General features: G+C 42.7%; 3 protein-coding genes and 1 long non-coding RNA gene across 5 annotated transcripts; 3 read left to right on the forward strand and 1 right to left on the reverse strand.

The window, feature by feature from the left end:
- Positions 1 to 2,102: 2,102 nt before the first annotated feature.
- Positions 2,103 to 4,861, reverse strand: LOC135597285 (uncharacterized). The gene is made up of 2 exons (XR_010481176.1): positions 4,337 to 4,861; positions 2,103 to 3,042 (listed from the first exon to the last, which is right to left on the reverse strand). It is a non-coding gene; the product is annotated as an uncharacterized LOC135597285 (long non-coding RNA).
- A 196-nt stretch (positions 4,862 to 5,057) lies between these two features.
- LOC135597284 (stachyose synthase-like) lies at positions 5,058 to 8,605 on the forward strand. Of its 2 annotated transcripts, XM_065090040.1 has the most exons (5): positions 5,058 to 5,425; positions 5,548 to 7,057; positions 7,189 to 7,366; positions 7,447 to 7,814; positions 7,895 to 8,605. In XM_065090040.1, the coding sequence occupies exons 2-5, from the start codon at positions 5,609 to 5,611 to the stop codon at positions 8,486 to 8,488; spliced, it is 2,589 nt and encodes an 862-aa protein (XP_064946112.1). In that variant the 5' UTR covers positions 5,058 to 5,425; positions 5,548 to 5,608; the 3' UTR covers positions 8,489 to 8,605. The 2 variants fall into 2 exon arrangements, with proteins under 2 accessions (XP_064946112.1, XP_064946111.1); XM_065090039.1 differs by having other exon boundaries at positions 5,058 to 7,057.
- A 686-nt stretch (positions 8,606 to 9,291) lies between these two features.
- LOC103971436 (probable protein phosphatase 2C 42) lies at positions 9,292 to 16,533 on the forward strand. The gene is made up of 4 exons (XM_009385455.3): positions 9,292 to 10,002; positions 11,473 to 11,840; positions 13,632 to 13,868; positions 15,989 to 16,533. Exons 1-4 carry the CDS (start codon positions 9,684 to 9,686, stop codon positions 16,199 to 16,201), a joined length of 1,137 nt encoding a protein of 378 aa, XP_009383730.2. The 5' UTR covers positions 9,292 to 9,683; the 3' UTR covers positions 16,202 to 16,533.
- A 3,850-nt stretch (positions 16,534 to 20,383) lies between these two features.
- Positions 20,384 to 25,217, forward strand: LOC103971435 (dihydrolipoyl dehydrogenase, mitochondrial-like). Its single transcript, XM_009385453.3, has 2 exons — positions 20,384 to 20,749; positions 23,742 to 25,217. The coding sequence occupies exons 1-2, from the start codon at positions 20,495 to 20,497 to the stop codon at positions 24,990 to 24,992; spliced, it is 1,506 nt and encodes a 501-aa protein (XP_009383728.1). The 5' UTR covers positions 20,384 to 20,494; the 3' UTR covers positions 24,993 to 25,217.
- The last annotated feature ends 1,888 nt before the right edge of the window (positions 25,218 to 27,105 follow it).

Raw genomic sequence — 27,105 nt, forward strand, 5'->3', positions numbered from 1 at the left:
TCCAACTCTTTTACTTTCGGTTCCTCTCTAATTAGCTCAATCATCAGAAGCTGCCCTTGTTTACATCGATGCTCCATACTCCACTTTTCATCATAGTACAAACCCTTTGCTGATCTTTCCTTAAGTTCTTCTTGGGTTAGTCTTCGGGTGTCAAGGCTTTGATTAGGAATAGATAGGGCTGGTGGCTTACTGATCATTTGGTTATTGTCACTTCTGTTTCCATAATTTTCCCTGTTGATTTTTTTCTCATGTAGATGTGTGAATGAGATCGCAGCTGACGAGTCTTAACTTCACACCGGATCTCTGGAATAAGACCTTCAATAAATGTATTCAGAAGTTATCGTTCCGACCAATCTCTAGCTTGATTTAATAATCTTTCAAACCTACTCTGATATTCCAACACTGTAGAAGTTTGACAAATTTTTGAGAGTTGTCTATCCACCTTCATGTACGAGTAGATTATGTCACAATCTTGGGGCCCTTTTCTAGTATTTCTAGATCTGTGAAATGTAGAACTTGAGCTCCCACCTTGTTGAAATTTACTAAAGCTCCCCAGTAAGTCCTTTTTGAAATCATTAAGTAATTCTTGTAACCGGTTCTCAATTCTAATTTCCAATGCTTCTATTTGTGCTTTCACTGAGTTATCGATGGCCATTTCGTAAGACTGCAAATTTGTAATCTCAACTCCTATTTTTGGTGTTGGTCAAGGGCATCAATCACTGCCCTATTCGGTGTTGCTGTTGTGATGCAGTCGGTGGCAACACTATGAGAATGAAGGGTTGCTGCGAGGATGTAGGGATGTAGCTGTGATCGCCGCGTGGGAAGCAGCGATGCTTGTTGCGGTCGCTGCGTAGAGGGATCGCTGTTGCTGAGGGCTTGGAGGCAGCGATGGTGGTGCGGCTAGGGCAGCACCGCAAGGGCTCACTGCTGCGATGGCTGCGACGACACGGATGGAAGGCAGCGTTACTCTGTTTCTGTCACACTGCGGAAGGAGGCGCTGGTGAGAGGCAACGTTGCTTGTTGCAGTCGCTGCGTGGAGGGATCGCTACTGCTGAGGGCTGGGAGGTAGCGATGGTGATGTGGTTGGGGGCAGCACCGGCAAGGACTCGCCGCTGCGGTAGCTGCGAGGGAGGAAGAGTTGCTGCCCTGTGTTTTTGTCACTGTGTGAGATAAGAGCGCCGAGGCTGAAAGGCGATGGTTGTGACTACTGTGACCCAAGGAAGCAATCGCCGAGCAGCCAGGTTGAGGCTGTGGTGATGCCAACCAACAACTACAGCAGCGGAGGCAGAACAAGAGGGAGGTGGCGTTGAAGCAGCCGGGGTTGAGGCTGCAGTGGTGGCAACCGACGGCTGCGACAAAGATGCAGAGCAAGGGGGCTACAGCAACGGTGCAGATCGAGGGGGTTGAGGTGAAGGCTGCGGTGGCTGGCAGCAGCAGTCGTGGCAGGCTGGGCAGCGAGCGGCGTCGTCGCTGGCTGGGCAGCAGTGGCGACGGTGGTGGCAACCGGCGTTCGCCGCAGCAAGAGGATTGCCCTGTTTCTCGGTCACAAGGGGGCAGAGCAAGGGGGAGTGGCGGCGGTCGTTCTCGCCCGAGCCAAGGGGAGCGGCGGCTGGGAGGCGAGCAGCGGTCGCCGCACGGTGGTTGGCAGTGGTGGTAGGTCGGCTGGAAGGCGACGGCGCTCGAGGCGTGGCTGCGATCGACGAGGGGCTGTGGCAACCGGCGGCTACGGCTACGGTGCTGGCGGTCCTTCTCGCTCGAGCGAGATGGGGACGCAAGGAGAAGAGGTCGCTGGCCGAGTGATCTAGTGGCGGCGATGTGGCTGGGAAAAGTGGTGGTGACGCGGCTGGGAACAAGGGCAATCCGTGAGTTGCCCTATTTCGGTCGCCGCGAGGAGGGCAACAATCGGCGGCTGCGGCTGCGACCCAAGGGCAGGCGGGCGGCGGTGGAGAGGCAGCGGTGGTGGCGCGGCTGGGAGCAGCGTCACCAACGATCGCCGAGGAGGAGAGGTCGAGCGGCTGCGCTGCGACGCAAGGGGATAGAATAATATTTTTCATAGATTACTGAAAAGAAGCAGTTACATCCCTATTTATAGAGTTCCATCCAGAGTCCATCAACTCTAATAATAAATAAATATTAGATAAATCTCTACTTGACTCTAACTGAACCAAACCGACTCAATAAACAAATGGACTAAACAGACTCAATAAACATTATTCAAAAGCTCAGAAAAATGGTCCTAACAGGCAGCTCTCTGCTTCTTGCTCGTCACTACTGATTCCCGATCACTATCATGCTTCCAAGAGGTAGCCATCCTTACCAAACGTTTGTTAGGCTCTGCACTGCAATAGCGCCCTAGGCATGGCCTTTGGCGAAGTTGCACCGAGGCAAGTGTAGCTTCGTCGCGTCCTGCTCCATCTCGCACAATACCCTTTGGAAGAGCTTGACACCGCAGGGGAGCTTGAGCAGCCCAACGACGGTGTACTTGAACTCCTTCTCTGCCTCGTCGAGCAGCATCCTGAACAGCGAGTGGTTGACGCACTTGGTGTGGACCATGAACCGCTCTTAGACCTATAAATCTTTCACAGATCTACGACAAGAACTACAAATCTCTCACAGATCTATGGCAAGTATTGTAGATCTCTCATAGATCTATGACAAGAACTATAAATCTCTCACAGATCTACGACAAGAACTACAGCATCTCTCTTTCCTCTCTCTCTTCCTAGCGGACGATACTCCTAAGGGAAGCACAGGTGTTGCAAGCACTGCATCATCTTCCTTGCCATGGCAGAATCAAATGGAACTTCTGGTCCCGCCTAGATTCGTCATCTCCAGTAACGTTGATCAGATCAACACTTTCCTCCTTGGCAAACGATGACTATCTTCTTCTACTACTACTCTACATTGCTATGGCGCCTCTAGTGTTGCATCCACAAGTGCTATTTCTCCTCCTCCGACATATGTGATTCTCTGATCGTAGGCCACACCTTCAACCCATTAACAACTGCTCGCCCGAACCCCTTCTTCAACAAAGATCATTCACTGCAAAATTTGCAAGAAAGAGAGTTACAACTTTGCTCCATACCCCTTCTATTGCACAATCAAATCAAGCTAGTACAGGAGCCAATTCCTTACTGTTATGTCACAAACTCCCATCTTGAGCCCTTAGATCAATATACATCCTCGGAATGTCTTCATCATCTACTTCTGACGTTCTAGTTACTGTTTCTACAGGAAATCATAGTACTTCTCCATATACAGAACTTATCTTCATCAATGCGCCATGCTAATATTTTTTAAGTTATCAAAAGGCAGCAACTATACATCTTGGTGAGCCCAACTTTCTAAACCTATTTGGATACGACTTACTAGGCTACGTAAACGGCTCTCTCATTGTCCACCAGTAATGATCAACATCCCTAGAGTGTAGGAAAATCTAGAGGTGACATCACAAGTGCAGCAGAAGAATATAAAATAAAAATTCTAAATTTCCCAAAAGGTGTTCATCATCGTGCGAAGATTGGTGTACAAAACTCGTGACACAGAAAATCACGTGTGAGATAGTTGTGTTACCTAGGGGGATCTTATATCATTGAATCCCTATAAATCTGTTGGAGATAATGAAAGAGATCAAGCGTCCTCCTCTCTAGTGTTGATCCACACAGCAAGGCTGTAACGATACTCCTCAAATCTCCACACCTGTTATCTAAGGAGGAAAAGAGGAGAGGAGAATAGAAGGTGACAACCAAGGAGCTATAGTCAATGAGCCTTTAGTTCCCTCCTATTTATAGAGACTCCAGTTAACCATAATGGATCCTGTCTTATTGGGTACTAGATCTCCATCTAATTACCCACCATAGTAGAAAAGAGTGAGAAGGAGAAAGATCTAAGCTATCGAAGAAGACTGTCGAAGGTAAATGCACCGAGAAAAGAGACTATATATTGTCAAAAAGAGTGCCTTTATCTAGGAAAAACATCAGCACAAACACCTGAGAAATACTTGTTATAACTGGATTAATTTGAACTTGTGTAAGGCCTTCATGATCTCTAGATCACAGTAGATACAGGAAGAATTCTTCTTAGGTTCAAAGCTTATTGTGCCTTTAAAACTTTTACCGAACATCTCAGGGTGTTTGTTCTGGAACAGAAACTAATTGAATGAACATCTGAGGGTGTTGATCCAATGAAAAAAACAAGCCAATATCTTGAAAGATAATGTTTCTGGAAGCAGTGGTATAGTGATCAACTGAATCAAGGTTGAATTGATGATATATTCCCAGAATTCAACATGTTATTAGGTAAGGCCTCAATGGAAGACCGAGAAAAGGAGACCTACGTGGGGATGTATCTGCAATTCCACCTGTCTCCTTTGGAGTGAATGCTCCAGTAGTCCTGCCGACAAGCCCAGGGATTCCAGGAGTCTCGGTGGACTGTCAAACCCACCTTAGCTACTCCAACAAGAAGAAAGAAGATGAATCGTCGAGAGCCCTCGTCATTCTGGCACTCAACTACAGTGGCTACCATACGTAGGATCCTTATCCAGACCCGTCTAAGATATTTCAGATATTTCAGATATTTCATGTAATCCATCTGTCTTCCTGCGACCGCTTTTGAAGAACTTGCTCATGTCTCGCACGTTGGTGCAGTATTTGATGACACATCACCAGCTCTCTCTTTCGCTTTCTCTCTGTCGTTATTCAAAGAGTGGATATGTCGATACCTGAAGAGCCGTTCATCTTCCCTGCACAGAGGAAAAGGAGTGCTTCCCGTGGACGTTAAGCATTATTTAGATATCATGTCAGTCCATGGTCGGTTAACTGGATCTTTCTTTGGTCGATTTCACGTTAGTTAGATCATGGTCGGTTAACTGACAGTCTCCCCGGGATTCCAGGTGGTGAAATCTGGTTGGCCAGATATATTTTGACCTTTCAAACCAAACACTTCATCCTTCTTCCCATAGTAAGAGCAACTTGACCATCAGCTCACGGGTCAATGGGTCCAAGGAGTTGTTTTTCTTGATCACCTTGCCTCCTATATATACTGATAGAAGATCATAATATCCTCAATATGATCAACGATAGATTTGTATATACTGATAAAAGATCATAATATCGTCCATCAATCTATGATCTGATTCGAGAATCAATCATAAATTTTTTAGAATTGATCTGATTGAGGATACTACGATCTTCTATCATATAAACCAGCCATGGCCCTTGATGGCTATCCTGTTCTCCAGTTACCTTCTCTGAAGCCCAAGTTGTCTGCTTCTTGTTCTGCCTCTTGGCTCTGAAGCAACTTTACGTGTCACTTTGGAGGGTCTGACCTTGAAGCACAGCTTTGATTTCTGCAACTCTCCAATATTACGGCTCCAATTCTCATCTGAAGAAGGTCCCCATCTCATCTCCTGTTTTGCCTCTTGACTGTAAGCACTCTTCTTTGTTGTTTGTGGAGGATTTGAATTCTTAGATATAGCTTTGCTTACAGTTCTCTGCATCTCCACTTCCACCAGTGAATTGAATCATCCCTCTTCTCCACTTGTTTCAGCTTTGATTTCCATCATAGTTCACACCATCACTTCCTCCCCTGTTTTCTCTTTCCCCTGCTTATGGCTCCTCCTGATGTTGTGTGCAACAACAGTGAAGCTATTGGCTTCACTAATCTCTTCTCACTTTGTGATGGAACGTTCGCCATCAATGGCGTCACATTACTCTCGAAAGTTCCGGGAAATGTTACCTTCAGTAGCTTTTCCACCATATGTCCCGCTTCCGATGCTCCCCCATCGCTCATCAAGCAAGTCAAGTCTCGATCCTATAGAGGCGGCTTCCTCGGATTCTCGCAACCGGCGGTGGCCGATCGGCTGGTGAACTCGCTAGGCAAGTTCAGCAGCAGAAACTTCCTCAGCATCTTTAGGTTCAAGACATGGTGGTCGACCATGTGGGTGGGAAGCTGCGGCTCAGACTTGCAGATGGAGACGCAGTGGGTGCTCTTCCAAGTCCCCGAGCTGAGCTCCTACGTTCTCCTCCTTCCCTTGATCGAAGGGAGATTTCGGTCCGCCATCCACCCAGGCAATGACGACCACGTCCTCATCTGTGCGGAGAGTGGATCCTCTCAAGTGCAGGCTGATTCCTTCAAAGCCATAGCTTACATCCATGTCTGTGACAACCCCTACACCTTGATGAAAGAAGCTTACAGTGCCGCAAGGGTCCATCTCAACACGTTTAGGCTGAGAGAAGAGAAGGCAGTCCCTCCCATAGTAGACAAGTTTGGTTGGTGCACTTGGGATGCTTTCTACTTGACCGTCGACCCTGTCGGAGTGTGGCATGGCGTGAAGGACTTCGTCGACGGCGGTCTTCCACCGAGGTTTCTTATAATCGACGATGGCTGGCAAAGCGTCAACTTGGATGGAGACAACCCCGTGGAGGACGCAAAGAACCTCGTGTTTGGAGGAGAACAGATGACTGCTAGGCTCTACAGGTTCGAGGAGTGCGAAAGATTCAGGAGGTACAGGGAAGGCACTCTCCTGAGTCCTGAAGCTTGTTCTTACGACAAGAACAGGCCTAAGATGATTCTATGCAAAGCTAAAGAACTAGAGAATGCTAAGAAGGCCAGGGATAAGGCAATCCGTGGCGGGACAACTGAATTATCTGGTTTCGATCGCAGAATCGTCGAGCTCAAGAAAGAGATCGACCAAATGCTTGCAGACAGGGAAGAGCTGCCGGTGGATCGCAGTGGGAGTTCCAGCAGTACTGGCTTGAGAGCTTTCATCGAGGATCTGAAGACAAAGTTCAAAGGACTGGATGATGTCTACGTGTGGCAAGCTCTCTGTGGAGCGTGGGGTGGAGTGAGACCTGGCAGCACCCATCTTGACTCCAAGCTGGTGCCCGTCAACCTCTCTCCAGGATTAGCTGGGACGATGGACGATCTCGCGGTCGACAAGATCATCGAAGGCGGCATTGGCCTGGTTCGGCCGGACCAGGCGGCCGATCTGTATGATTCCATGCACTCCTATCTCGCCAGCACCGGAGTGACCGGCGTCAAAGTGGATGTCATTCATGTGAGTTTCTACATGTTTGATGTAATGTTTCTGTGTTTTGATAGCAGAATAGAGGATTTCCCTCAACAGAGTAGAGAGATTTCCTCAACTATCATGTTTATATTGCTAATAGATTCGTGTTACTGATTCAGACACTGGAATACGTGTGTGAAGAACATGGAGGCAGAGTCGAGCTCGCAAAGGCTTACTACGATGGCCTGTCGAGGTCCCTCGTCAAGAACTTCAATGGAACAGGGATCATATCCAGCATGCAGCAGAGCAACGACTTCTTCTTCCTCGGAACTCGGCAAGTGGCCATGGGCAGAACAGGTGAGAACCCAAACTGATTCAACCTGATGGGGATTCCAAGGACGAAGGGTCATCGGTTTGATCGTTGATCTTCTTGATAGGTGACGATTTCTGGTTTGAGGATCCTCATGGAGATCCCATGGGGATCTACTGGCTGCAAGGAGCGCACATGATCAATAACTCTTACAACAGCCTGTGGATGGGCGAGTTCATGCAGCCGGATTGGGACATGTTCCAGACCGACCACGCCTGCGCCGAATTCCACGCGGCTTCGAGGGCCATCTGCGGCGGACCCGTCTACGTGAGCGACTCGCTCGGCTGCCATGACTTCAATCTCCTCAAGAAGCTCGTCTTCCCCGACGGCACCATTCCCAGGTGCCAGCATCATGCTCTGCCAACCAGAGACTGCTTGTTTAAGAACCCCCTCTTTGACGAGAAGACCATCCTCAAGATCTGGAACTTAAACAAGGTAAGCAACACTCACCACATCCAATCTCTTTTCATCGAACAACCAGCTTTGCCAGCTCCCTGAATACACACTATCTGTAGTTTGGAGGTGTCGTTGGAGCTTTCAATTGTCAAGGTGCAGGGTGGGATCCGAAGGAGAAGCGAGTGAAAGGTTACCCGCACTGCTACAAGCCGATGGCAGGAGCTGTTCATGTGACCGACGTCGAATGGGCTCAGAAGAAGGAATGCGGTGGGATGGGCGACGCTGACGAGTACGCTGTCTACCTGCACCAGGCGAAGGAGTTGTTGCTGATGACTCCGAGCTCCGACGCCATCCACTTCGGGTTGCAGCCATCTTCCTTGGAGCTCTTCAGCTTCGTGCCGGCGAGAATGATCGGTGGCGACTGCAAGTTCGCGGCGATCGGGCTGGTGAACATGTTCAACAGCGTGGGAACGTTACTGGAAGTCGAAGCAGGTGAGGGTGAGGGTGGGATTGCTGTGAGGATGAAGGTGAAGGGTGGAGGTGAGCTGATGGCTTACTCCGACAGGAAGCCGGAGAGAAGCTATGTGAATGGAGTTGAGGTTGGATTTGAGTGGGGAGAAGATGGAAAGCTGAGAGTGGATCTCGCTTGGGAGGAAAACAATGGTGGTGTCTCTGAGGTCACATTTGCCTACCGATTCATTGGGGAGAGCTAGTAGGAGCTTCCATGTCTGCTCTATCTTCTTCTCTCTTTGGCTTGTGTGCGGTTTCATCCATTGTAAATTTATGGTAATAACTCCTTCAAGGTTTTGCAATAAATTATATATTTGTTAGGGTCTTGATAATTAGTTGCCATAATTAGTTGGTTTTCACCATACTAATAATATTAAGGACATGGAACTGTAAACATTTATATGATCAGATCTGTTGTCATCTCAATCGTCTGTCTGTCCCTCCCATAACAAAATAAATATAGAAAAATTACGATGAAAATAAACATTCGGTAGAAAGAAGAGATGAAATGAAATTAACATTTTTTGGTGAAAGAATAAAATTAAGACATTTGACCAATAACATCATGCAAGAACGTAAAGATGAGCCATAGCATATTACCACATAACATGAAATAACAGTCAACTGCACCAGCTAAAAGTACCAAGTCGGTGCTCTCGGTCAAGCATGTGGGTCCCGCCTGTCCATTGCTCTCTTCCATCACGTCCCGGGTTCTGGGTTGGCTACGTCGGTGTCGGAAGGGCGGCCCTAAAACCACGGGCCACGGTCCATGATTAGACCGACTAGGATTGACGTGGCGTATTGTTCTTCTACCCAAGAAAGCCCGCTCTTGGAGGCAGACCAAACCCCGAATCTGATCTCGCGCTGGGGCCCGCCATCATCAGCAAGCACCACACACCAATCCGGGCACCCAGGCCATGTTGCGGGTTAGGTCCTCGTTGGTATAAATTATTATATCATCGTCCGCACAAGACTCATGCTGTAATATCGCACATCGTCGCGCTTGCCGGACACTCACCCAATAACTTCTGCCACTGATCCTTCGGACATGATGTGGGTTCCATGGATAAAGGCAAACATGGCGTCTGATAAGTTGTGGGTGCCTTCGCGAGTCGTGTTTTGCGATGTGGGGAACAAGCGACGAAAGGTCCTCACAGCGGACCATATTCCCCTCTCAAAGGCCGCTCTGTCGCCTCCGCCGCCGGCCGCTCTAGACTGCGCGCTTCCCCCGCCATCCTGCGCACCTCTCCCTCTTCTTCTTATTTCCTTTCTCCTCTCTTCTCTTCTCGCCGTATCTTCATATCTTTTCATCTCTATCGCCGGAGGGGAGGAGATCCCCTCTGGGGTTGTCGCGGTAGGGGGGTGAGGTAGAGCTAGGGTTTTGGCGAGAGATGTGGGATGCTGCGACAGTTGATGAGGCTGCTGACGTCGCTGTGGAGGCCGTTTGGCGGGAGAGGAGGAGACGCCGCAGGCGGGGGCGGTGGTGGTGACGGGGCCACGGGACGGGAGGGGCGGGATGGGCTCCTCTGGTACCGCGACCTCGGCCGCTGCGCGGGTGGCGAGTTTTCCATGGCCGTGGTCCAGGCCAACCAGGTTCTCGAGGACCAGAGCCAGATCGAGTCCGGCCCCTTCGGCACCTTTATCGGCGTCTACGATGGCCACGGTGGCCCCGACGCCGCGCGATACGTCTGCGACCATCTCTTCTCCCGCTTCAGAGGTGGCCTCCCGACTCCTCCTCTTGTGAACTCTACGCTTCTTTTGGTATTTGACCATCTGACGCCTGTCGCCCAATTTCAATGATTTACCTCCAAAAAAAGTTGCTTTTTTTTTTTCCTAGCAGAGCATCTTAGAAACATTAATTTCATTGTAGTAGAATCTCTGTTCTTAGTGCATTCATTTATAATTCCTTTCTGAAATTTGTTGTTTGTTTGCATACGATTTTCTATTTTCATGATTATTTTATATTGACCATGGTTCAGATTCAAGGTTGAATTGGAATGCTTGGATCCATCCCCAGGCGATGATCCATCTGCTGCTTCCTTCATGCATGCACCTGTCTCTTGATGTCAAGTCGGTGTACATTGCATTTGACTACTTTGTTGTCGCTTGCCAAACCTTGATGTATTCTTGGTCTCTGTGCTTTCCATTATCATTTTAGGGCCTCCAGCCTGATGGTAAGAGTGGAGTGAGCAAAATTAGTGTCATGACACTACTCAATAGGGTAACTGACTCATTAACTTGATAGATGTTAAATCATATGGTCTGGAATGCTTAAGCTTTAGTTAATGAGTTACCCATGTAACTTTAGACCTCCATTTCTGATACGCGAACTAGGGTGCTACAATTTTTTCCACTTATGGGTTCGGCCTGGTGATTTCGTCGATGACCAACATCATCCAGAATCATGGTTTTTCTATATCATGACATGTTTTCAGTCACATTTATTGATAGTTATTTCTTACTCAGGGACTCTCATCATGTTCTGATCTGATTTCATTTTGTTATGGACCATAATTGACCCATGTTATCAAACTACTTAAGCCTAAATTGATAGTACACTCATTTAACCCTTGTAGATCAACTTAAATCTTGTCCCACTTACAATGTGAGACTAAAGTGGAGTGTTACAATTAGGCTGACATTTTCACTTTAATTAGGACATGTTACATTCTCATAAATTCATTGGTTGATGAATCTGTGAAACTTCATAATTTTAGGGTCACATCTTCCACAAACTCTCATCTAGGAATGTCAAGTCGCAGGTATGTCTCAGCATTCACAAATTCGATTTTTTCTTGATAATTTTTCTGAACAATTGATCTCATTTTAAACTGCAGTTTAGGTGTTATCATTAGTTGTGATACAAGATTTTCATTACATAAATGAGTTTCCTTTTCTCTTAAGCTAGAATTACTTACATAGTATAAAAGTTTGGTTTTAAATGAACTTTTATTGTACCACACCATATGGGTTTTCAGCTTCCATGGATGGGAACTTTCCTAAATCACAATTGGTAGACAAATTCTTACCTATTTAGCTCCTTTTGTTGCTTGCAATGCTTATCATATAGTATAAAAATTTCCTTTCCTATGTTTTCATACTTGTAAATATTAATAAGCTTTCAAACTTCTACTATATTACTTCCTTTTTATATTTTTCCAAGTCATTAGGTGCCGTCTTTATGCAGAAATTTCATCTGGACCACAGGGCGTGACATCTGATGGCATCCGAAGAGCTTTCTTAGCAACAGAAGAAAGTTTTATTACACTGGTTTCTCAACTATGGAACACTCAACCAGATATAGCAACTACAGGTTGCTGCTGCCTTGTCGGTGTTATCTGCCAGAGGACCCTCTACGTAGCGAATCTTGGTGATTCTCGTGCTGTTCTCGGAAAGAAGGTTGGCAACACCGGTGAGATTGCAGCAATATCATTGTCAAGTGATCACAATGCTAATGTGGAGGCTGTAAGGCAGGAGCTTAAGGCACAGCACCCAAATGATCCAGAAATTGTTGTTCTTAAACATGGAGTTTGGAGAATCAAAGGCATCATACAGGTCAATGTGTTGGAACATTTCCAAACATGTTATTAGTCATTTTATCTATCTTGCTAGTGGTTATTCTTTGGTTTGGTTACTTGAATGTTCTCTGTGTTTTGGGAAAGTTATTCTGAAATTTTTCTTCATCCAGCTACTTCTATCATATGGTAATTAGTAAATAAATGTTTAGATAAAATTGCTCATTGCACATGATAGATACTGGTTTTCACCTAACCCATCTAGGACTTGATTTACGACATTTTGTCTGCCTGACATATCTCCATTTGCCCACATTATATGTTCCCTTGCCACCCTGAGGTCTATTGACGAGGAAAAAATAAGCCTATCTTTTATAGTGAGAAAATGTCTTATAATGGGTAATTCTTCCATCATCCTCCAATTCTCCCAGCTACTAACATCAGCATTGTGATTCAGAGAGGCAATGATATGGTGGTGCTGGTCGATGTTAGGGAGAGTGTCTTGTAGAGGATGGCGATGGAGTGGGGAGAGGCATTGATGAGTGGTAAGGTACAAGGAAAGAAGAAGAAAACTTGCATTTATGTTTTATCAATACTCAAGAAATGCCTATGATATAGTTCTTAAAGAGATCATATGAGATTGATAGAAAAAGTGGTACTTACTGATAAATAATTTATATGATAGAGATGCCACTAAAGTTAGGATTTTCAAAAAAGTATCCCATAAGATTCCTTTTTATATAAAGGATCAATTTGGAGTTCTTATATTTTTGTACAATTGGTGGATTTCTTTTGTTACATATTCAGAACAATCTTCCATAACACATGTTATTTCCTGATGATATTGTTTTGGCTGATAAGAGTGTAGTTGGAATAAGTTTTATAAATGAGTTATGCAAACAAACATTAGAAAGTAAAGGTTTTAAACTACGTAGAAACAAGATCAAATTTATGTATATTTACGTCAGCACTACCAAGAGAACCTAGAGAAGAGTCATTGCTCTAATCAAGATAGATGGACATTAAGTAAAATTGTCTAGATGCCTTCTATCTATAATTTATTAAGAGCAATAGAATAATAAAAATAGTGTTCATAGAGTTGAAGGTGAAATAATAAAATGGAGAAAGCCATTAAAAGTTTTGTGTGATCAATGAATGTATATCCTTTAGATTAGAGGAAAGATCTTGTTAGACAATTGTAAGGCCAATTATATATTATCGATTAGAAACTGACACTCTTAGACCCTGTGTTATGGATTATATTATAATTTCCTATGAGTTTATTAAGTTGGTATTGTTACACAGTGTATAAATATGATGTGTGTTAGACCTTGCCTTATCATAGGGTATATCTTATAGGGGTTACGACTGTGGTATTATGTCTGGTTTCTCGATAAGGTGTAGGTGTTACAAACTTATTTACCAGTTTTCATGTTAATCCTATATCTTCCATAAATCATATTCAGTTAGTGTCATCAGATTACATACTTTTGCTGTACCTCTTTTTCTGTTGTGTATGTTCTCTCTGCTGGTCTCAAAAAGATTTTATAACTCATAGCTTTATTTGAGATGTTCATGAGTTATAATCCCAGAGGTGTTTTGATAATTAATATAGCCATGTCAAACTATCAAGTAGTACCGAGCAGTTAATTTATGATTTGTATCCATGGGATATGTATTCTTGTTAATTTATGGTGCATGAAATTTAACTAATTTACATGAAAAACAATCACAGACTTTTCCCATTGACTATTGTTTTATTTCAAACTACAAAATTGCCTTTTTGATCTTGCAATGTTCTCTAAGCTTTAATTTGTATGATCAATTGCAGGTTTCTAGATCTATAGGTGATGCATACATGAAATATGCTCAGTATAACCGAGAACCAATCAATTCAAAGTTCAGAATACCCGAACCCATGAACATGCCTATCTTGACTGCCAATCCATCTATCACGACTCATCATCTTCAACCAAGTGACTCTTTCCTCATATTTGCTTCAGATGGTCTGTGGGAACACCTAAGTGACCAAAAGGCAGTTGAAATTGTTCACAGTCATCCACGTGCAGTAAGCATTTTTAATTTATTCTTGTTGCTTGTATTGTCTTATGCTATTTACTTCTGCATCTTCTTTTTAATTTCTTATAAACAGTAATGCATCTCTTAAAGCTACTACTTGTGCTTGGCACATGCGTAACTCTTTTTGGAGCCTCATCGATGTCCTTATCGAAGTGCTTATATACTTCTAGAAGTTGCTTACACATGAAACTAATCTTCATGATGGCCATCCTAAAAATAACTGAAATGCAACATGTTTAAAGTAATTTTGCTGATTCAGAAAGCAACGATGAACCCAGTGAAGATGGTCAATTGTAACTGCCTATTTGTTTGATGTGATTGATGAATTCAAATTCATTGCTTCTGTTTGTATACAATGCATTAACAGGGAGGGTTTAAAGTTAAAGACTCTTGTTGAAAAAAATAATTGTTTATCTTTGTTTTTTCCCTATTGAAGTGATATATTATTATCATTCTGTTGAAATTTTGTTATAGAATTTAAAAATAATGGAAAAGGGAGATTTGATGGAGCAAGAGTATGGCAACCGATTATTTTGGAATATAAGATTGACTAGGAGGAAGAAACAATAGCGGTTGGAAAAACTAAACAAAACTTATTTCTCCATCGAAATCGTACCCTTTAAAAGCTATTTGATGGAGGCATGATTTTCAGTGCTTTATTTTCTTAGTATTATTAACTTTTAAGTACTTCTATTATCAAGGCTATTCTAATTTTTCATTTTGTAAATAATATTTGTTATCTTCTACTAACTTTAATGCACATGATACACCAATCTGACCAATGACCCAATAACCCAATAACTCGATATTGGACCAGCTTATGGCCCAGTTCAGTTTCGGTAACCATGCTCTTTATTTGGCATCTCAACTTTTTTGGATAAACCTATAGAATAATACTAACATTAGTTTGGCAGATACAATTCATTTGGTGAAATGTAAGATTATACAATTTGAGACATATTGCAAATGTGATGATGTTTATTTTATAACATGTTGCAATGTGACGATGCTTAATTGTAATTCTCACATTTTTAAAGTAAGAACAAGGTCTAATTTGTATATGACAGTCATGTACTTTGATTCTCAAAAAATATTTTTCATCCTATTATGTTTCACTAGAGCTAAAATAAATCCATTTCAATGTATTGCAACATAACACTTAGAACCCCTTTCAGAAATACCAAATGACTGCTAAGCTATACTGTATTATGCTAACTCCACTATAGTTTGATGCCAAAAACTCTCTCGGCTTTCTATTTATAGTAAGAATTTAGAATAAAGTTAAGTATACTGCTCCCCTTGGAGGAGATATAATATTTGCCCAAATAAAATAGCATACTAATTTTTAGCATGAATAGCCTAAGAATAACCTTGGTAATCAAGTCAATGATCCATTTACTTCAAGTAAAATAAAATATTTGCAACATGTTATAAAATAAGCATCGTCACCGAAACTGTGATGATGCTTATTTTATAACATGTTCCAAATGTTTTATTTTGCTTGAAATAAATGGATTGTTGACTTTTTCTCATGATGATGATCGTCTTTGTCTTAAAAAAAGGGAAAAATTTGTCTTTTCCAGGGCTTGATTGCCAAGGTTGTTCTTGGGTTATTCATGCTAAAAGTTAGCATGCTATTTTGTTTGGGTAGATATTATATCTTCTCTAAGGGGAGATGCATCCTTATCTTTATTCTAAATTCTTGCTATAAATAGAGAGCCTGGAGAATTTTTGGCATCAAACTAGCAGCGGAATTAGCATAATACGGTATTGCTTAATGGTCATTTGGTATTTCTAAGAGGGGTTCTAGGTGTTATGTTGCTATACATTGAAATGGATTCATTTTAGCTCTAGTGAAACCCAATAGGGTGGAAAATATTTTTTGAAAATCGAAGTCCATGACTGTCATATACAAATTAGACCTTGTTCTTACTTTAAAAATGTGAGAATTACAATTAGGCCTTTCACGTTGACCTTAACCAAATTCATTCTACTTGCTAAATCCCAGGAATGGTTTAAAATATGGACTATCTGAGTTTAACTCACACATTCTGTAATTGTGCTGTGTCCTTATCGGTCTAAACTATCATCTGTCTTTTTGTGCCGTAGGGAAGTGCAAAACGACTCATCAAAGCTGCTCTCCATGAAGCGGCTAGAAAACGAGAAATGCGATACTCAGATCTCAAAAGGATTGACAAGAAGGTCCGTCGACATTTTCATGATGATATAACTGTCATTGTTATATTCCTAAATCATGATCTTATGGTCAAAGGTTCCACACAAGGGCCTCAGTTATCAGTTAGAAGTGCTTTGGACCATTGAAGCATATGAAGAGTTCTTTGAGAATTGTTGGACTCTCTCTAGCCGACAATTAACACAACATGTGTTGAAGGTTGTGTTGTTTGAAATATTGACTACTTAGTGGAAAGCCTTTAAACTTATTAACAAGGCCCAGACTGATACAATCACATAGGTCATCAGTCTGGACCAACTGTTTGTGGGGTTTCAATGACTACAGAAAGATTATCATTTTTCTTCCATTTTAAAGTCGATGTTTATCTTGTATCCTAAATTATTGTGCCACCGGGTGTTGTAATTTGACAACTATGGATAGCAATTACGAATAAATCTGTCCTCGATGTTCTTTAGTTCTATGCACTGTGCTGTATCATAATATCTCATTCTCTCTCTTTTTTTCTGTTTTGTTGGTAATGGAAAAAATGGAACCTGGTGATGCTTGACAGTTGAGATTATTGGATCTGTTTGCAAGGGTAAGGCTAATCTCTCTTTAGTTTTACAGTTGTCTTGAGTTATATCCAGCATCCTATAAGAATGGCAATGTGATACTTGGTTGAGGCAGGGATTAACGTGTTGTGTGAAAGGATATTTGCAGTCAATCCACCTGGTGTATTGTTTGCTGAAGAAAATTCCCTATGATTGCATTACTTCTCTCATCAGTTCAAGTGGTCAGTGGAGTATGGGAAGTAGAAAAACTGTTGTTTCCAGCACCAAGGCAACCATGCAAAGCTTTGAAAACTGAGCTTGCTACCGTTATGAATCAAATTCTGATGAACAAAACATGTGGAACATTCATTGTCTTGTTCTGTTAAATATGAGGATGCAGTGAACATGGAAGCTAACCAGACTAAAGATTGTTTATGGGATACCCACCAAACCACAATGAAAAAAGAAGAGTGTGCGCCAAGCTAGCTGGGTTTTGTGACTCTTATCTCCGCCACACAAGCTTAAGCATCCATTTTGGTGGACAATCAAGCAGTTCGAAAGGAGCTTTTAGTGTTTAGTTATATGCAGAGTTCATTGCACTCCCATGATTCTTTTGCAGCAGCAGCAACAACAACAAGATCAATAATTCATCAGATGGATGAACATGGTCTCTTCTAGCTGTGATAGTGGCCAAAATTGCTGCAGTTTGTCATGGTGATCAGAAGCTGCACATGGTTGCTGTCCCAAGCAAATAATAATGTGATGGGTGGTTCAGCCATGCCCATAAGGGAAAGCCAAGTGCCAACTACTTGTAAGCTGATTGGTACTGCACAAACTTCTGCCTCTGCTTGTGGAAGCATTTGTGGTTGGTGTTCTCTTGATGGGATGTTTGCTTGTTCTACTTACTAATAGTTTTTGTTGTATTTGACTTGTCATTGTTCCCCACAAAAAAGGGGAAGAGATCCTCAAGTAAATTGTTCAAATTTAGATACTCAAGGAAATAAATCAAATTGATTCTTGGCATTCATCCTATGTCAACAATATGCAGATAATAAATACTAGGAAATCTGATTATACACAATTAAGTGTAATCGATGTTTTGTATTTATATATTTTTCTTTAGTCTTTTAAAATGATATTATAATCATCAGGGTGTGTTCAAGAGTTTGGATGATAAAATATTATTAGATGCTGGGTGAAGCTTATGGAATTGCATGGGGATGGGTGTTTCACCCTCTTTTCCTTCAAAGATGAGGAAAAAGATCATCAGATGTTGACTTAGCAGGACAATCATCAAAGAAAGACAAATTCCTGGGGTGTTTCATTCTTTTAATTGCTTCTCAACCACACATTTCTGGGATTGCTGTTTGATTTTGTGTTCAAGCTTGCAAATAAATGTCTTCTCATTTCCACAATGCACTCACCAATCAACTTTGTTGACTGTGTATCAGAGTTCTCAGTTTCACTGACCTACCTACTTGTGAAAGGCCAAAATCATTACTTATATGTTGAAAACTTGAAGCTTTAAGGCATTAAAGTTTTCGGCCATGTGGTTTAACATGGTGAGATAAAGTTTGGCAAATCCATATCCATATTCAGTGAATTGGGTTTCTCGTGATGAGGTTCGATGACAAATGTGAATTCAGTGACCTTTAGCAGCATAATACCTTTCGGTGCTCCATGATGATGCTCAGTGATTGAGAAGAAGCAAGCTCAATCTCAGGAGCATGCATAGTAATCAAGTTTAGTCTTCGCACATGTATACCCCTTGTTGCCACATGCAATGACAAGCATGCGTCCCAAAGAATCTTACGTCTGCATTAAAGATTATGCGGGTTCCCCGGAGAGGAAACACAAGGCTAAGTTTGTAGCCACCATGCAATCTACCTTTGGCAACACCGAGCATAAAAGAATCCTTTGTAACATCTAATTGAGCTGGACAGTCGGTGTGGTAGCTGAAGCCGCCTACATCAGAATTCAGTGAACCATAAAAGGGGTAGAAGAATCATCCAGGGTGTTCTCATGAGGAGATCATAGAAGAAACCGTGGAGGATGATGTGAGGATCACAGAGAGAGAGAGAGCGCGAGAGAGAGAGAGAGAGAGAGAGAGGTTTCGTGCCAAGGAATCATTTGGGTGCATGTTCATTGATATGGGAAAACGTGGCCTTTGCCACAAGCAAATCCCATCTCACTTCTTCTTCTCCCCTCTCTATGTATCATCTCCTGTTACCTAATATATTGCGTATATATATATATACACACACACACACAAAACCCTATGTGCAATTGGCTCCTCTCTCTCTCTCTCTCTCTCTCTCTCTCTCTCTCTGTACATTCCTTTCCTTGCCCGAGTTCATGCCCAAGGCCTTACAAGTTCATCTTCTAAACAAGGAAGAAGTGGCCTTGAAAGGAAAATAAATCCCTAGCCATGGAAGCAGCTACTACTCCACAGGCCCTTAACCTCATCGCCACAACCCGAAGACCAGCGGAAGCACATCGACCTCGAGCCAGGCAAAGGCATGCACCGAGAAGAAGGCAGCAAGCGGGCATGAGCAAGAGGGTTGGAGGTAGCATCGGTGCATGGAATAGGAGGAGGCCAAGAACCACCGCGAGCTACGTGGCGAAGAAGATGAGAACGTTGCGACTGCTCGTCCCCCACGGCGAGTCGATGGAGCTCGACGGACTCCTCCGCGGAGCAGCCGACCACATCCTGCACCTGCAACTACAGGTGAAGGTGATGCAGACGATGGCTACTGCACTCTCACCAACCGAAGCTGATGAACGATCTATGGCCTGGTGAAGCACTTGATCCTCTCGGCAGCAAGCAGCCATCAAGTCTTTCTTGTACTCGTTTTCTTCTTCTTCTTCTTATCTTCTCTCTTGTGTTCTTTGGGACTGTTGATATGGACGTATCCCACGAGGACACGCGTGCATGCAGTAAGCGAGATACGAGTAATATCTTACAATGCCTCGTTTACCCGTCGTCACAGTCGAGCATTCATGTGGATTTGATGTAATCGGCAATTGCGAGCCTTTCGATCCTCTTATGAAACTTAAGCAATTCCTCCATCCAAATTGTAGCCATATCCAAACTTAAGAAATCAAATAAAACATAGATCAAACGAAAGTTTTAATTTTAAGAAAAATTAAAATGACCGCAAATGCATATCAATCGAAAAGGTTTAGACAGCAGCAATTCCTAATTCTTGTTGTTATTTACGGAGCAGTTGTATTCGTTCAATTCTAATTACCGCAAATGCATGTTCCGAAGGTTCTCTTCCCTTCGCTTCTTGCTGGTGTTGAGCTCTACGTTGAATTGAAAGAAGATAATGGACAGGTTATCAAGATTGTCTAACCCTTGATCGAGTTGAGCTCCTTACGAGCTATCATCTGCCTCCGCACTCGAGCAATGGTTTGAGGGGCTGTTATACGATGGGAGGATTGTGTGAAGCTCGTCGTCGTGGCTTCAGGGAAGGGATGATGTTTATGTTCTTCGTGAGGACACCATCTTCTCGGGTTTGAACGGTTCGACAGCCGCCATCTTCCGCTTCTGTCTTATCTCTCTCTCGCTCTCTGACACCACCCGCTGATCAACCGTAATCCAATACGCGTTGCCGCTGGCCCTCCGTCTTATTATGCATCCAGACCCTACATTCTCCATCGGACGGCCGATGACTTTTCTAAAAATGTCCCACATCCGTTTATCCAACGGTCCTGCTTCTCCCTCAGTCCCAAATCTCTTCCCGTTATATACATGTGTGTGTGTGTGTGTGTTAAAAATATAATTTATGGAATAGATAGTATGCACTGACTCTTTGCCCTATTTCTGCTGTCTCCAACTGCCTGCGCGAGAAGAAGAGGAAGAAAGAGGAAGAGGAGAAGGCGGCGGCGATGGCGGCGATGGCGAGCTTGGCGAGGCGGAGGGCTGGAGATGTTTTCCGGCCGGAGGCGGTGCGGCGAGCTGCCGTGTTCTGCCGGGGATTCGCGGCGGCGGCGGACGAGAACGACGTGGTAGTGATCGGCGGCGGGCCCGGTGGGTACGTGGCGGCTATCAAGGCCGCGCAGTTGGGGCTCAAGACGACCTGCATCGAGAAGCGGGGGACGCTCGGTGGCACCTGCCTTAACGTCGGATGCATCCCCTCCAAGGTGAAAGATCGCCTCATCCCTCCTTTTCCCTTTCCGATCCCTTTAGCGTGTAGCATCTGTCTTCTTGGTCTTTGTTTCCGATTCATGTTTCTGATGCTTGATTGTGGTGATCGGTGTGAATCTCTGTGTTCGGTGAACCAGATAGATCTGATCTGTTGTTTATGGGCTAGATAATTGAATTCATGTTTTCTGTTTGTTTAGTGGTTTTCATAGATTGTGGTGTTCCTCAGTTCTGATTTTTGACTAAGTATTTCTAACAAGTAGATCGAAAGATGCCTCGACTCTGCTCCCCAACTCCATCCGTGTTCTTGTGGTCTTCTTATGGTAAACTGGAATCCTTTGATTGATTTGGGTTTCTTGAGGTAACGGTAATTAGTTGGAAAGGTGGTGGAAACGGTGAGGCTTGAAAGCGGCATAGCATTGTTTTGTTTCGTCCTTTTTGTTCACTATTTGAAGCACTGCATTACATGTATAGTATTTGCATATCCATTCTACAAATCTACTCTGGACACATGCTGATTTTATCTTCTTCAGATAGAAATTGAGTCTAAGCTACCCTATTTTATCATTTTTGGAGGCTTTAGGTATCATTTACTAGTCAGATGAGATGCATTTGCAATTGATTGCAAAATGTGGATTATTCATATATATGAGAGTTGGTCTTTATCAAAATTTAGTGCTTTGACAGAAGGGTCTCAGACTCACTGACAATGCAAGGGAGGGATCAAATTTTCTAGGGTTTTGTTTAGGTTTATTCAGTGCACTTTGGTTCAAGGGTGAGCTTGGAACTGAACAGATGGGTTGAAGTCAAACTTGAAGGCAAGGAGGAACCAGACTTGAACCAGATTGGAATTTTTGGTTTTGCTCAGTTCTATTATGGTTTTCAATTAGAGAAAAGAAGACTTTTTATCTCCTTGTAAGCATTTTTTCTGGCAGCATTCCGCCTATTCTAGCATCACACGACCCCTGGCCCCTCCAATCGCTTATGACCTTCCCTTTTTGAGTGATCCTTTGTTTCATCAGGCGACACTCCACCAGTGGTGCTAAGATAATAATGGCCTTTTCGAGATCATGAAGAGCAAAACCACTCCTTGATTCATCTTTGTCGGAGCAGAAGTGGAGTTTAACCAATGGATGCAGATGGGAGTCCAAGGAGATCGAGTAATAGTACGTGACTGCATTGTTTGCTGAATCGTCTGATTTTGGTTGGCAACAATTCTGCCTGATGTTTGACCTGCAGTAAGGAAATGCCAAGTCTGGAAGGAGTTTAGCTGATTCAGCGAGTTGAACTGTCAGTTTTGATTGGACTTGGTGGATAAAACTATTCAATTAGGAATATAAGAAGTCGTGAACAAAGTATTGAACAATTCATGGTGATTAATTATCTTGGCATTAAAGGAGAACCACTTCAATAATGTGTTTTAAGTTGTTTCTTTTCCTACTTGTAATTGGGATAACTATATAATTTGATGGTCATAGACTTGGGAATTACGAATGAAGATAATTATTTTTTCTTGTTCAACCAATGTATTAGTGATTCTGTTATATTTATCCATTTGGTGTGACTCATGATAATCTGCAGTGAGTTCATATCTCTCTCAAGGATTTTAATTTCGAATGATACCGTCCGTATCGGGCGGTATGTACCGGTCCGCTAGTAGACCGATACGCGAACAGCCCGTTACCGGACGATATTAGCTTGGCTGCGGCCTAGCTGCAACGAGGGAAGAAGAAGCGTCAAGGGAGAAGGCGCTCGAAGAAGAGGCAGAAGAAGAGGAAGAATCGGGAGAACCTCAACGCTTTCTGATCCGACGCCGCCCTCCCTTGACGATCTTGATCCAGAAGGTAACGCCTGTACCGTACCGTACCATACCGAGCAAAGCTCAAAACACCGGTACGATACGAAATTACGAACCTTGATCTCTCTTGCTCTCTTTCTCCCACCTTTTGTCCACCCTTTCCTATCCTTTAGAAGCCTCCCTTTGTAAAGCAGTTTCGTGTCTCAGTTCACCATATATCCTTATGCAATTCCAATTCTCAATGCTTATCATATGATGTTACCAAGCATGACCTTCATGCGAAAGGCATGGGTCCTCTAGCTGCCTGTGGCTGCAATCCCCATGTGATTTTCACCATTCAGATCACAGCAATCCTCCCACATGGGTTCCCTATCTTGGAACAATTGAGGAGTTAGTGGTTGGTTCCTATAGCTATGGCAAGCAGCAAATACCCTAGTTTACGTGTATTTTATATTCTAAAAATAACTAGCCCTAGTCTTGTACTAGGATTTAAGGGCATTGGTAAACCCATATATACGACTAATTATGGGGATTGATGCCATTCTTGTTTCACTGTCATGTTTGCTCTAAAGTTAATCTATCTAGTATATTGTACTAAGTTGCCATTCTTGTTTCACTTTCTTTTTCATGTCAAAGTTAACCTATCTAGTATATTGTACTAAGTTTTAGTTCCTGCTTGGGAGGATTTTTCATTACCTTGAATCAAGGAAGCGCTTGTTAGTCATGTTACTTCTAACATATAAAGGGAACTATAATGCTGAAAGCATTTTTGTGGACATGTTTTGACAGAAATAGGATCCTTAGAGCTGGAAGACCTCTTTAATGTATGGAGATAAGCATAAAATAAGGTTTCCGATTCAATTTCCCTTTTTTTGTTTAGGGTCTTTGATTCTTTCATATACTGTGTTCTGGTGTATTTCCAATGGCATTCCTTTCTCTTTCTCATGTGTATCTTTTGGTTGCCAACTTCTTCAAGGAACCTATGAACGGAATTGAAGCTGTAATTTCTGGTTTGGTTTAATATCTGCATTCCTTTTAGCATGGTTCAATTTTAATTTAGTAGCCAAAGGGATTCAGTTGGTTTAAAATTCTTGAGGAGCCAGAGTAAAAAAAAACAAACACACCTCTGAATAAGGTGCTGAACAGTCACTGTCAAGAGATTGCATCAATTTCTTTATGTTCCCTGCTTGCAGGCTCTCCTTCACTCCTCTCACATGTACCATGAAGCCAAACATGCATTCCCAAGTCATGGTGTAAAGTTTTCTCAGCTTGAAATTGACCTACCAGCCATGATGGCACAGAAAGACAAAGCTGTATCTGGTCTGACACGAGGTATCGAAGGTTTGTTCAAGAAGAACAAGGTAACCTATGTCAAAGGCTTTGGCAAATTTGTGTCACCCTCTGAAGTATCTGTCGACACCCTTGAAGGAGGGAACACTGTTGTTAAAGGAAAAAATATCATAATTGCGACTGGTTCTGATGTTAAATCCCTCCCTGGAGTTACTATTGATGAGAAAAAGATTGTTTCATCTACTGGAGCTCTGGCTTTACCTGAAGTCCCAAAGAAATTGGTGGTGATTGGTGCAGGCTACATCGGCTTGGAAATGGGATCAGTTTGGGGAAGGCTTGGTTCTGAAGTGACTGTTGTTGAGTTTGCACCAGATATTGTGCCCTCGATGGATGGCGAAGTGAGGAAGCAATTTCAGCGGATGCTTGAGAAGCAGAAAATGAAGTTCATGCTCAAGACAAAGGTTGTCGGGGTTGACACATCAGGGGATGGTGTGAAACTGACACTAGAACCTGCAGCTGGTGGTGAACAGAGCATACTTGAAGCTGATGTTGTTCTTGTGTCGGCTGGCAGAGTTCCATACACAGCAGGGCTCGGGCTGGAGACCATTGGTGTACAGACCGATAAGGCAGGAAGGATTGAAGTTGATAAACATTTCATGACCAATGTGTCAGGAGTATATGCTATAGGTGATGCGATACCAGGACCCATGCTTGCTCACAAGGCAGAGGAAGATGGAGTTGCATGCGTTGAGTTCATTGCGGGCAAGGAAGGCCATGTGGACTATGATATGGTTCCCGGAGTGGTGTACACACATCCTGAGGTGGCTTCAGTTGGCAAGACAGAGGAGCAGGTGAAGGCCTTGGGAGTGTCATACCGGGTTGGCAAGTTCCCCTTCATGGCTAACAGCCGTGCAAAGGCTATCGATGATGCTGATGGGCTGGTGAAGATTCTGGCTGAGAAGGAGACGGACAAGATTCTTGGGGTCCATATAATGGCACCAAATGCAGGGGAACTCATCCATGAAGCTGTGTTAGCCCTCCAGTACGGAGCCTCAAGCGAAGACATAGCTCGCACATGCCATGCCCACCCTACAATGAGTGAGGCCGTGAAGGAAGCCGCTATGGCTACATACGACAAACCCATTCACATATAAGGGGAACTTGCTAGATCATAACCCTGGCAAGTTTCCGAAAAATAATTTTGGAGCAGGTAATGAAAAAACTCTTTGATCTTTACCTCGTCTATTATCGCTCGGGGCACTTGACCGTGATTTGTTCATGCTTCGTAGCTTGTATTATCCGATTTTGCATGTTCTCTTTCTGAATTTGGAATAACATGTTCCTGAAGATTTTATCTTGAATGAAATCTTTTTCCTGCATCGCTTGTCCATGCAACTAGCACAATACGGAAGCACTTACAGACTCATGTGGCCCAACCTCTTCCCACTTGCAGTTGAGCTTAGATTTGTGGGTCTGTCTCTTGCTTTGCCATTGGACTAGAGAGCAGAAAGAAGTCAATGTTTTATTCATGTGTACCATAGAATCGTGTCTAAATTTCTTTTGCAGGCATAGTTTGTATGCACATCAGTTTCCTATTTAGAGTTCAACTGATATATTGCACCTTTTCATCATCTACATTAATTGATTTCTTCAGCATTCATGTCTTTGTAGTTTTAGTAACATCTAAGACTGATGAAGTTGTCAAGTGTCTTAGTACGACAACGACTTTTTTGAGAAAGCATCAGAAGAGTGAACACGATAAGCTTCCTCATCTCTTCTTCAAAGTGACATACAAGAATGACCAGTTTGTGAAAACCATGGTTAGTCCTTTTGTCTAAATCTTGATGCTATGTCCTTTTTCTGAAATTAATAACTATTTCTGGATTCTTGTTGAATAAGTTGTAGTAATCAGATTTTGATTTATTGGTTGCTAAAGTTAAAATGCAGAAAAAAGTGATTTAGATGCTTGACAAAGAGCTTCGCACAATCGGTCCTCTCTTGACCGTGCACATTGTGATATCTCTGTAGCTATGGAGATAATCACAAGCTTTGTTTGATACCTAAAGAGACCAATAATTGTGATTGTGCAGGGCGAATATGATGTGATGATATCAATAAATATATAACGATATATCTAACGTAGCTATGGAGATAATCACAAGCTTTGCTTGATACCTAAAGAGAGCAATAATTGTGATTGTGCAGGGCGAATATGATGTGATGATATCAATAAATGTATAACGATATCTAACGGATGATTAAGTGAAAAGTATAATAAATAAATAAATAAAAACAAGATTTTCATGTAGTTTTAATCAATAATGGCATCCTAAAATACAATGAAGATCGTTCATTTGTGATGCATGCGATGGTGGAGGAGGAAGATGATAATATATAATATTGCGGTTGGGTTCGAGTATTGGTCAATCAACTTGAGGTTGCCAAGAAGAAGTTGGGTGATACACTCAGATTGGGGCCAGTGTGGCGGTACTGACCGATGACCAGGATTGAATAATCTTAGCATTTAGTAGTGTGGCATCTTCTACTTTGGAATCCCAGCAGCTCTCACCTATTCCTTGAGCATGGAAAGGTGCAGAACATGACACCAGCAAGAGGTGGAGTTATGGATCTGTCTTTATGCATCATGATCATGGAAAGCCACCAAAGACAACATTTTGTTTTGATTGATTGGCCAACTCTTTGTTATGTTTCTTTCTAATAATTATGTTAGAAAATATTCATGCGCGCCTTATATTACTAAAAATATTCCGACATTATATGTTAAAAAAATTTATGCATGATCTTAATAGTTTAAACTTTTGGATCATATTTAGTGTATGTTCAATTTTGTTCATGACTTTGGAAACATTGTGATAGAACTATATGTTTAAACTATATGCATGAACTTTCGAATCCCTAAAGATTATTCCGAATTTGAATAATTGATGCTAAAAGAATCACTAATATGTGATGAATTTTCTTGCTAAAAATTCACAAGGGAAGACATAGACCAAACAAAACAGGAGAAGCTGCAAAGAAAAATCCTGGTGCAGCGTTTACCTACACCACCAGTTTTGCTGTGGACTTTTTCTCACAAGCTGACAATTCTGTGACCGGTCAGCTAAGTGGATTTTTTCTGCTGCTCTCTCTCTCTCTCTCTCTCTCTCTCTCTTATATTTCTATCTGATCATCCCCTGTCTCACCTTGAATCGCATTAAATGAAACAAGCCTTCCTTTTGCTCAATAAGAACAACAATATCAAAATCT

The sequence above is a fragment of the Musa acuminata genome, chromosome BXJ1-11 (genome assembly GCF_036884655.1).
Source record: "Musa acuminata AAA Group cultivar baxijiao chromosome BXJ1-11, Cavendish_Baxijiao_AAA, whole genome shotgun sequence".
Taxonomy (NCBI): domain Eukaryota; kingdom Viridiplantae; phylum Streptophyta; class Magnoliopsida; order Zingiberales; family Musaceae; genus Musa; species Musa acuminata.

Excerpts from the sequence above, each read along its gene's own strand:
- LOC103971435 (XM_009385453.3), top strand. The coding sequence starts at position 20,495 with ATGGCGGCGATGGCGAGCTTGGCGAGGCGGAGGGCTGGAGATGTTTTC. Across the intron at positions 20,750-23,741 it reads TCGGATGCATCCCCTCCAAG|GCTCTCCTTCACTCCTCTCA; the intron begins GTGAAAGATCGC and ends CCCTGCTTGCAG.
- LOC103971436 (XM_009385455.3), top strand. The coding sequence starts at position 9,684 with ATGCTGCGACAGTTGATGAGGCTGCTGACGTCGCTGTGGAGGCCGTTT. Across the intron at positions 10,003-11,472 it reads TCTCTTCTCCCGCTTCAGAG|AAATTTCATCTGGACCACAG; the intron begins GTGGCCTCCCGA and ends GTCTTTATGCAG. Across the intron at positions 11,841-13,631 it reads GAATCAAAGGCATCATACAG|GTTTCTAGATCTATAGGTGA; the intron begins GTCAATGTGTTG and ends GATCAATTGCAG.
- LOC135597284 (XM_065090039.1), top strand. The coding sequence starts at position 5,609 with ATGGCTCCTCCTGATGTTGTGTGCAACAACAGTGAAGCTATTGGCTTC. Across the intron at positions 7,058-7,188 it reads TCAAAGTGGATGTCATTCAT|ACACTGGAATACGTGTGTGA; the intron begins GTGAGTTTCTAC and ends TTACTGATTCAG. Across the intron at positions 7,367-7,446 it reads AGTGGCCATGGGCAGAACAG|GTGACGATTTCTGGTTTGAG; the intron begins GTGAGAACCCAA and ends TCTTCTTGATAG.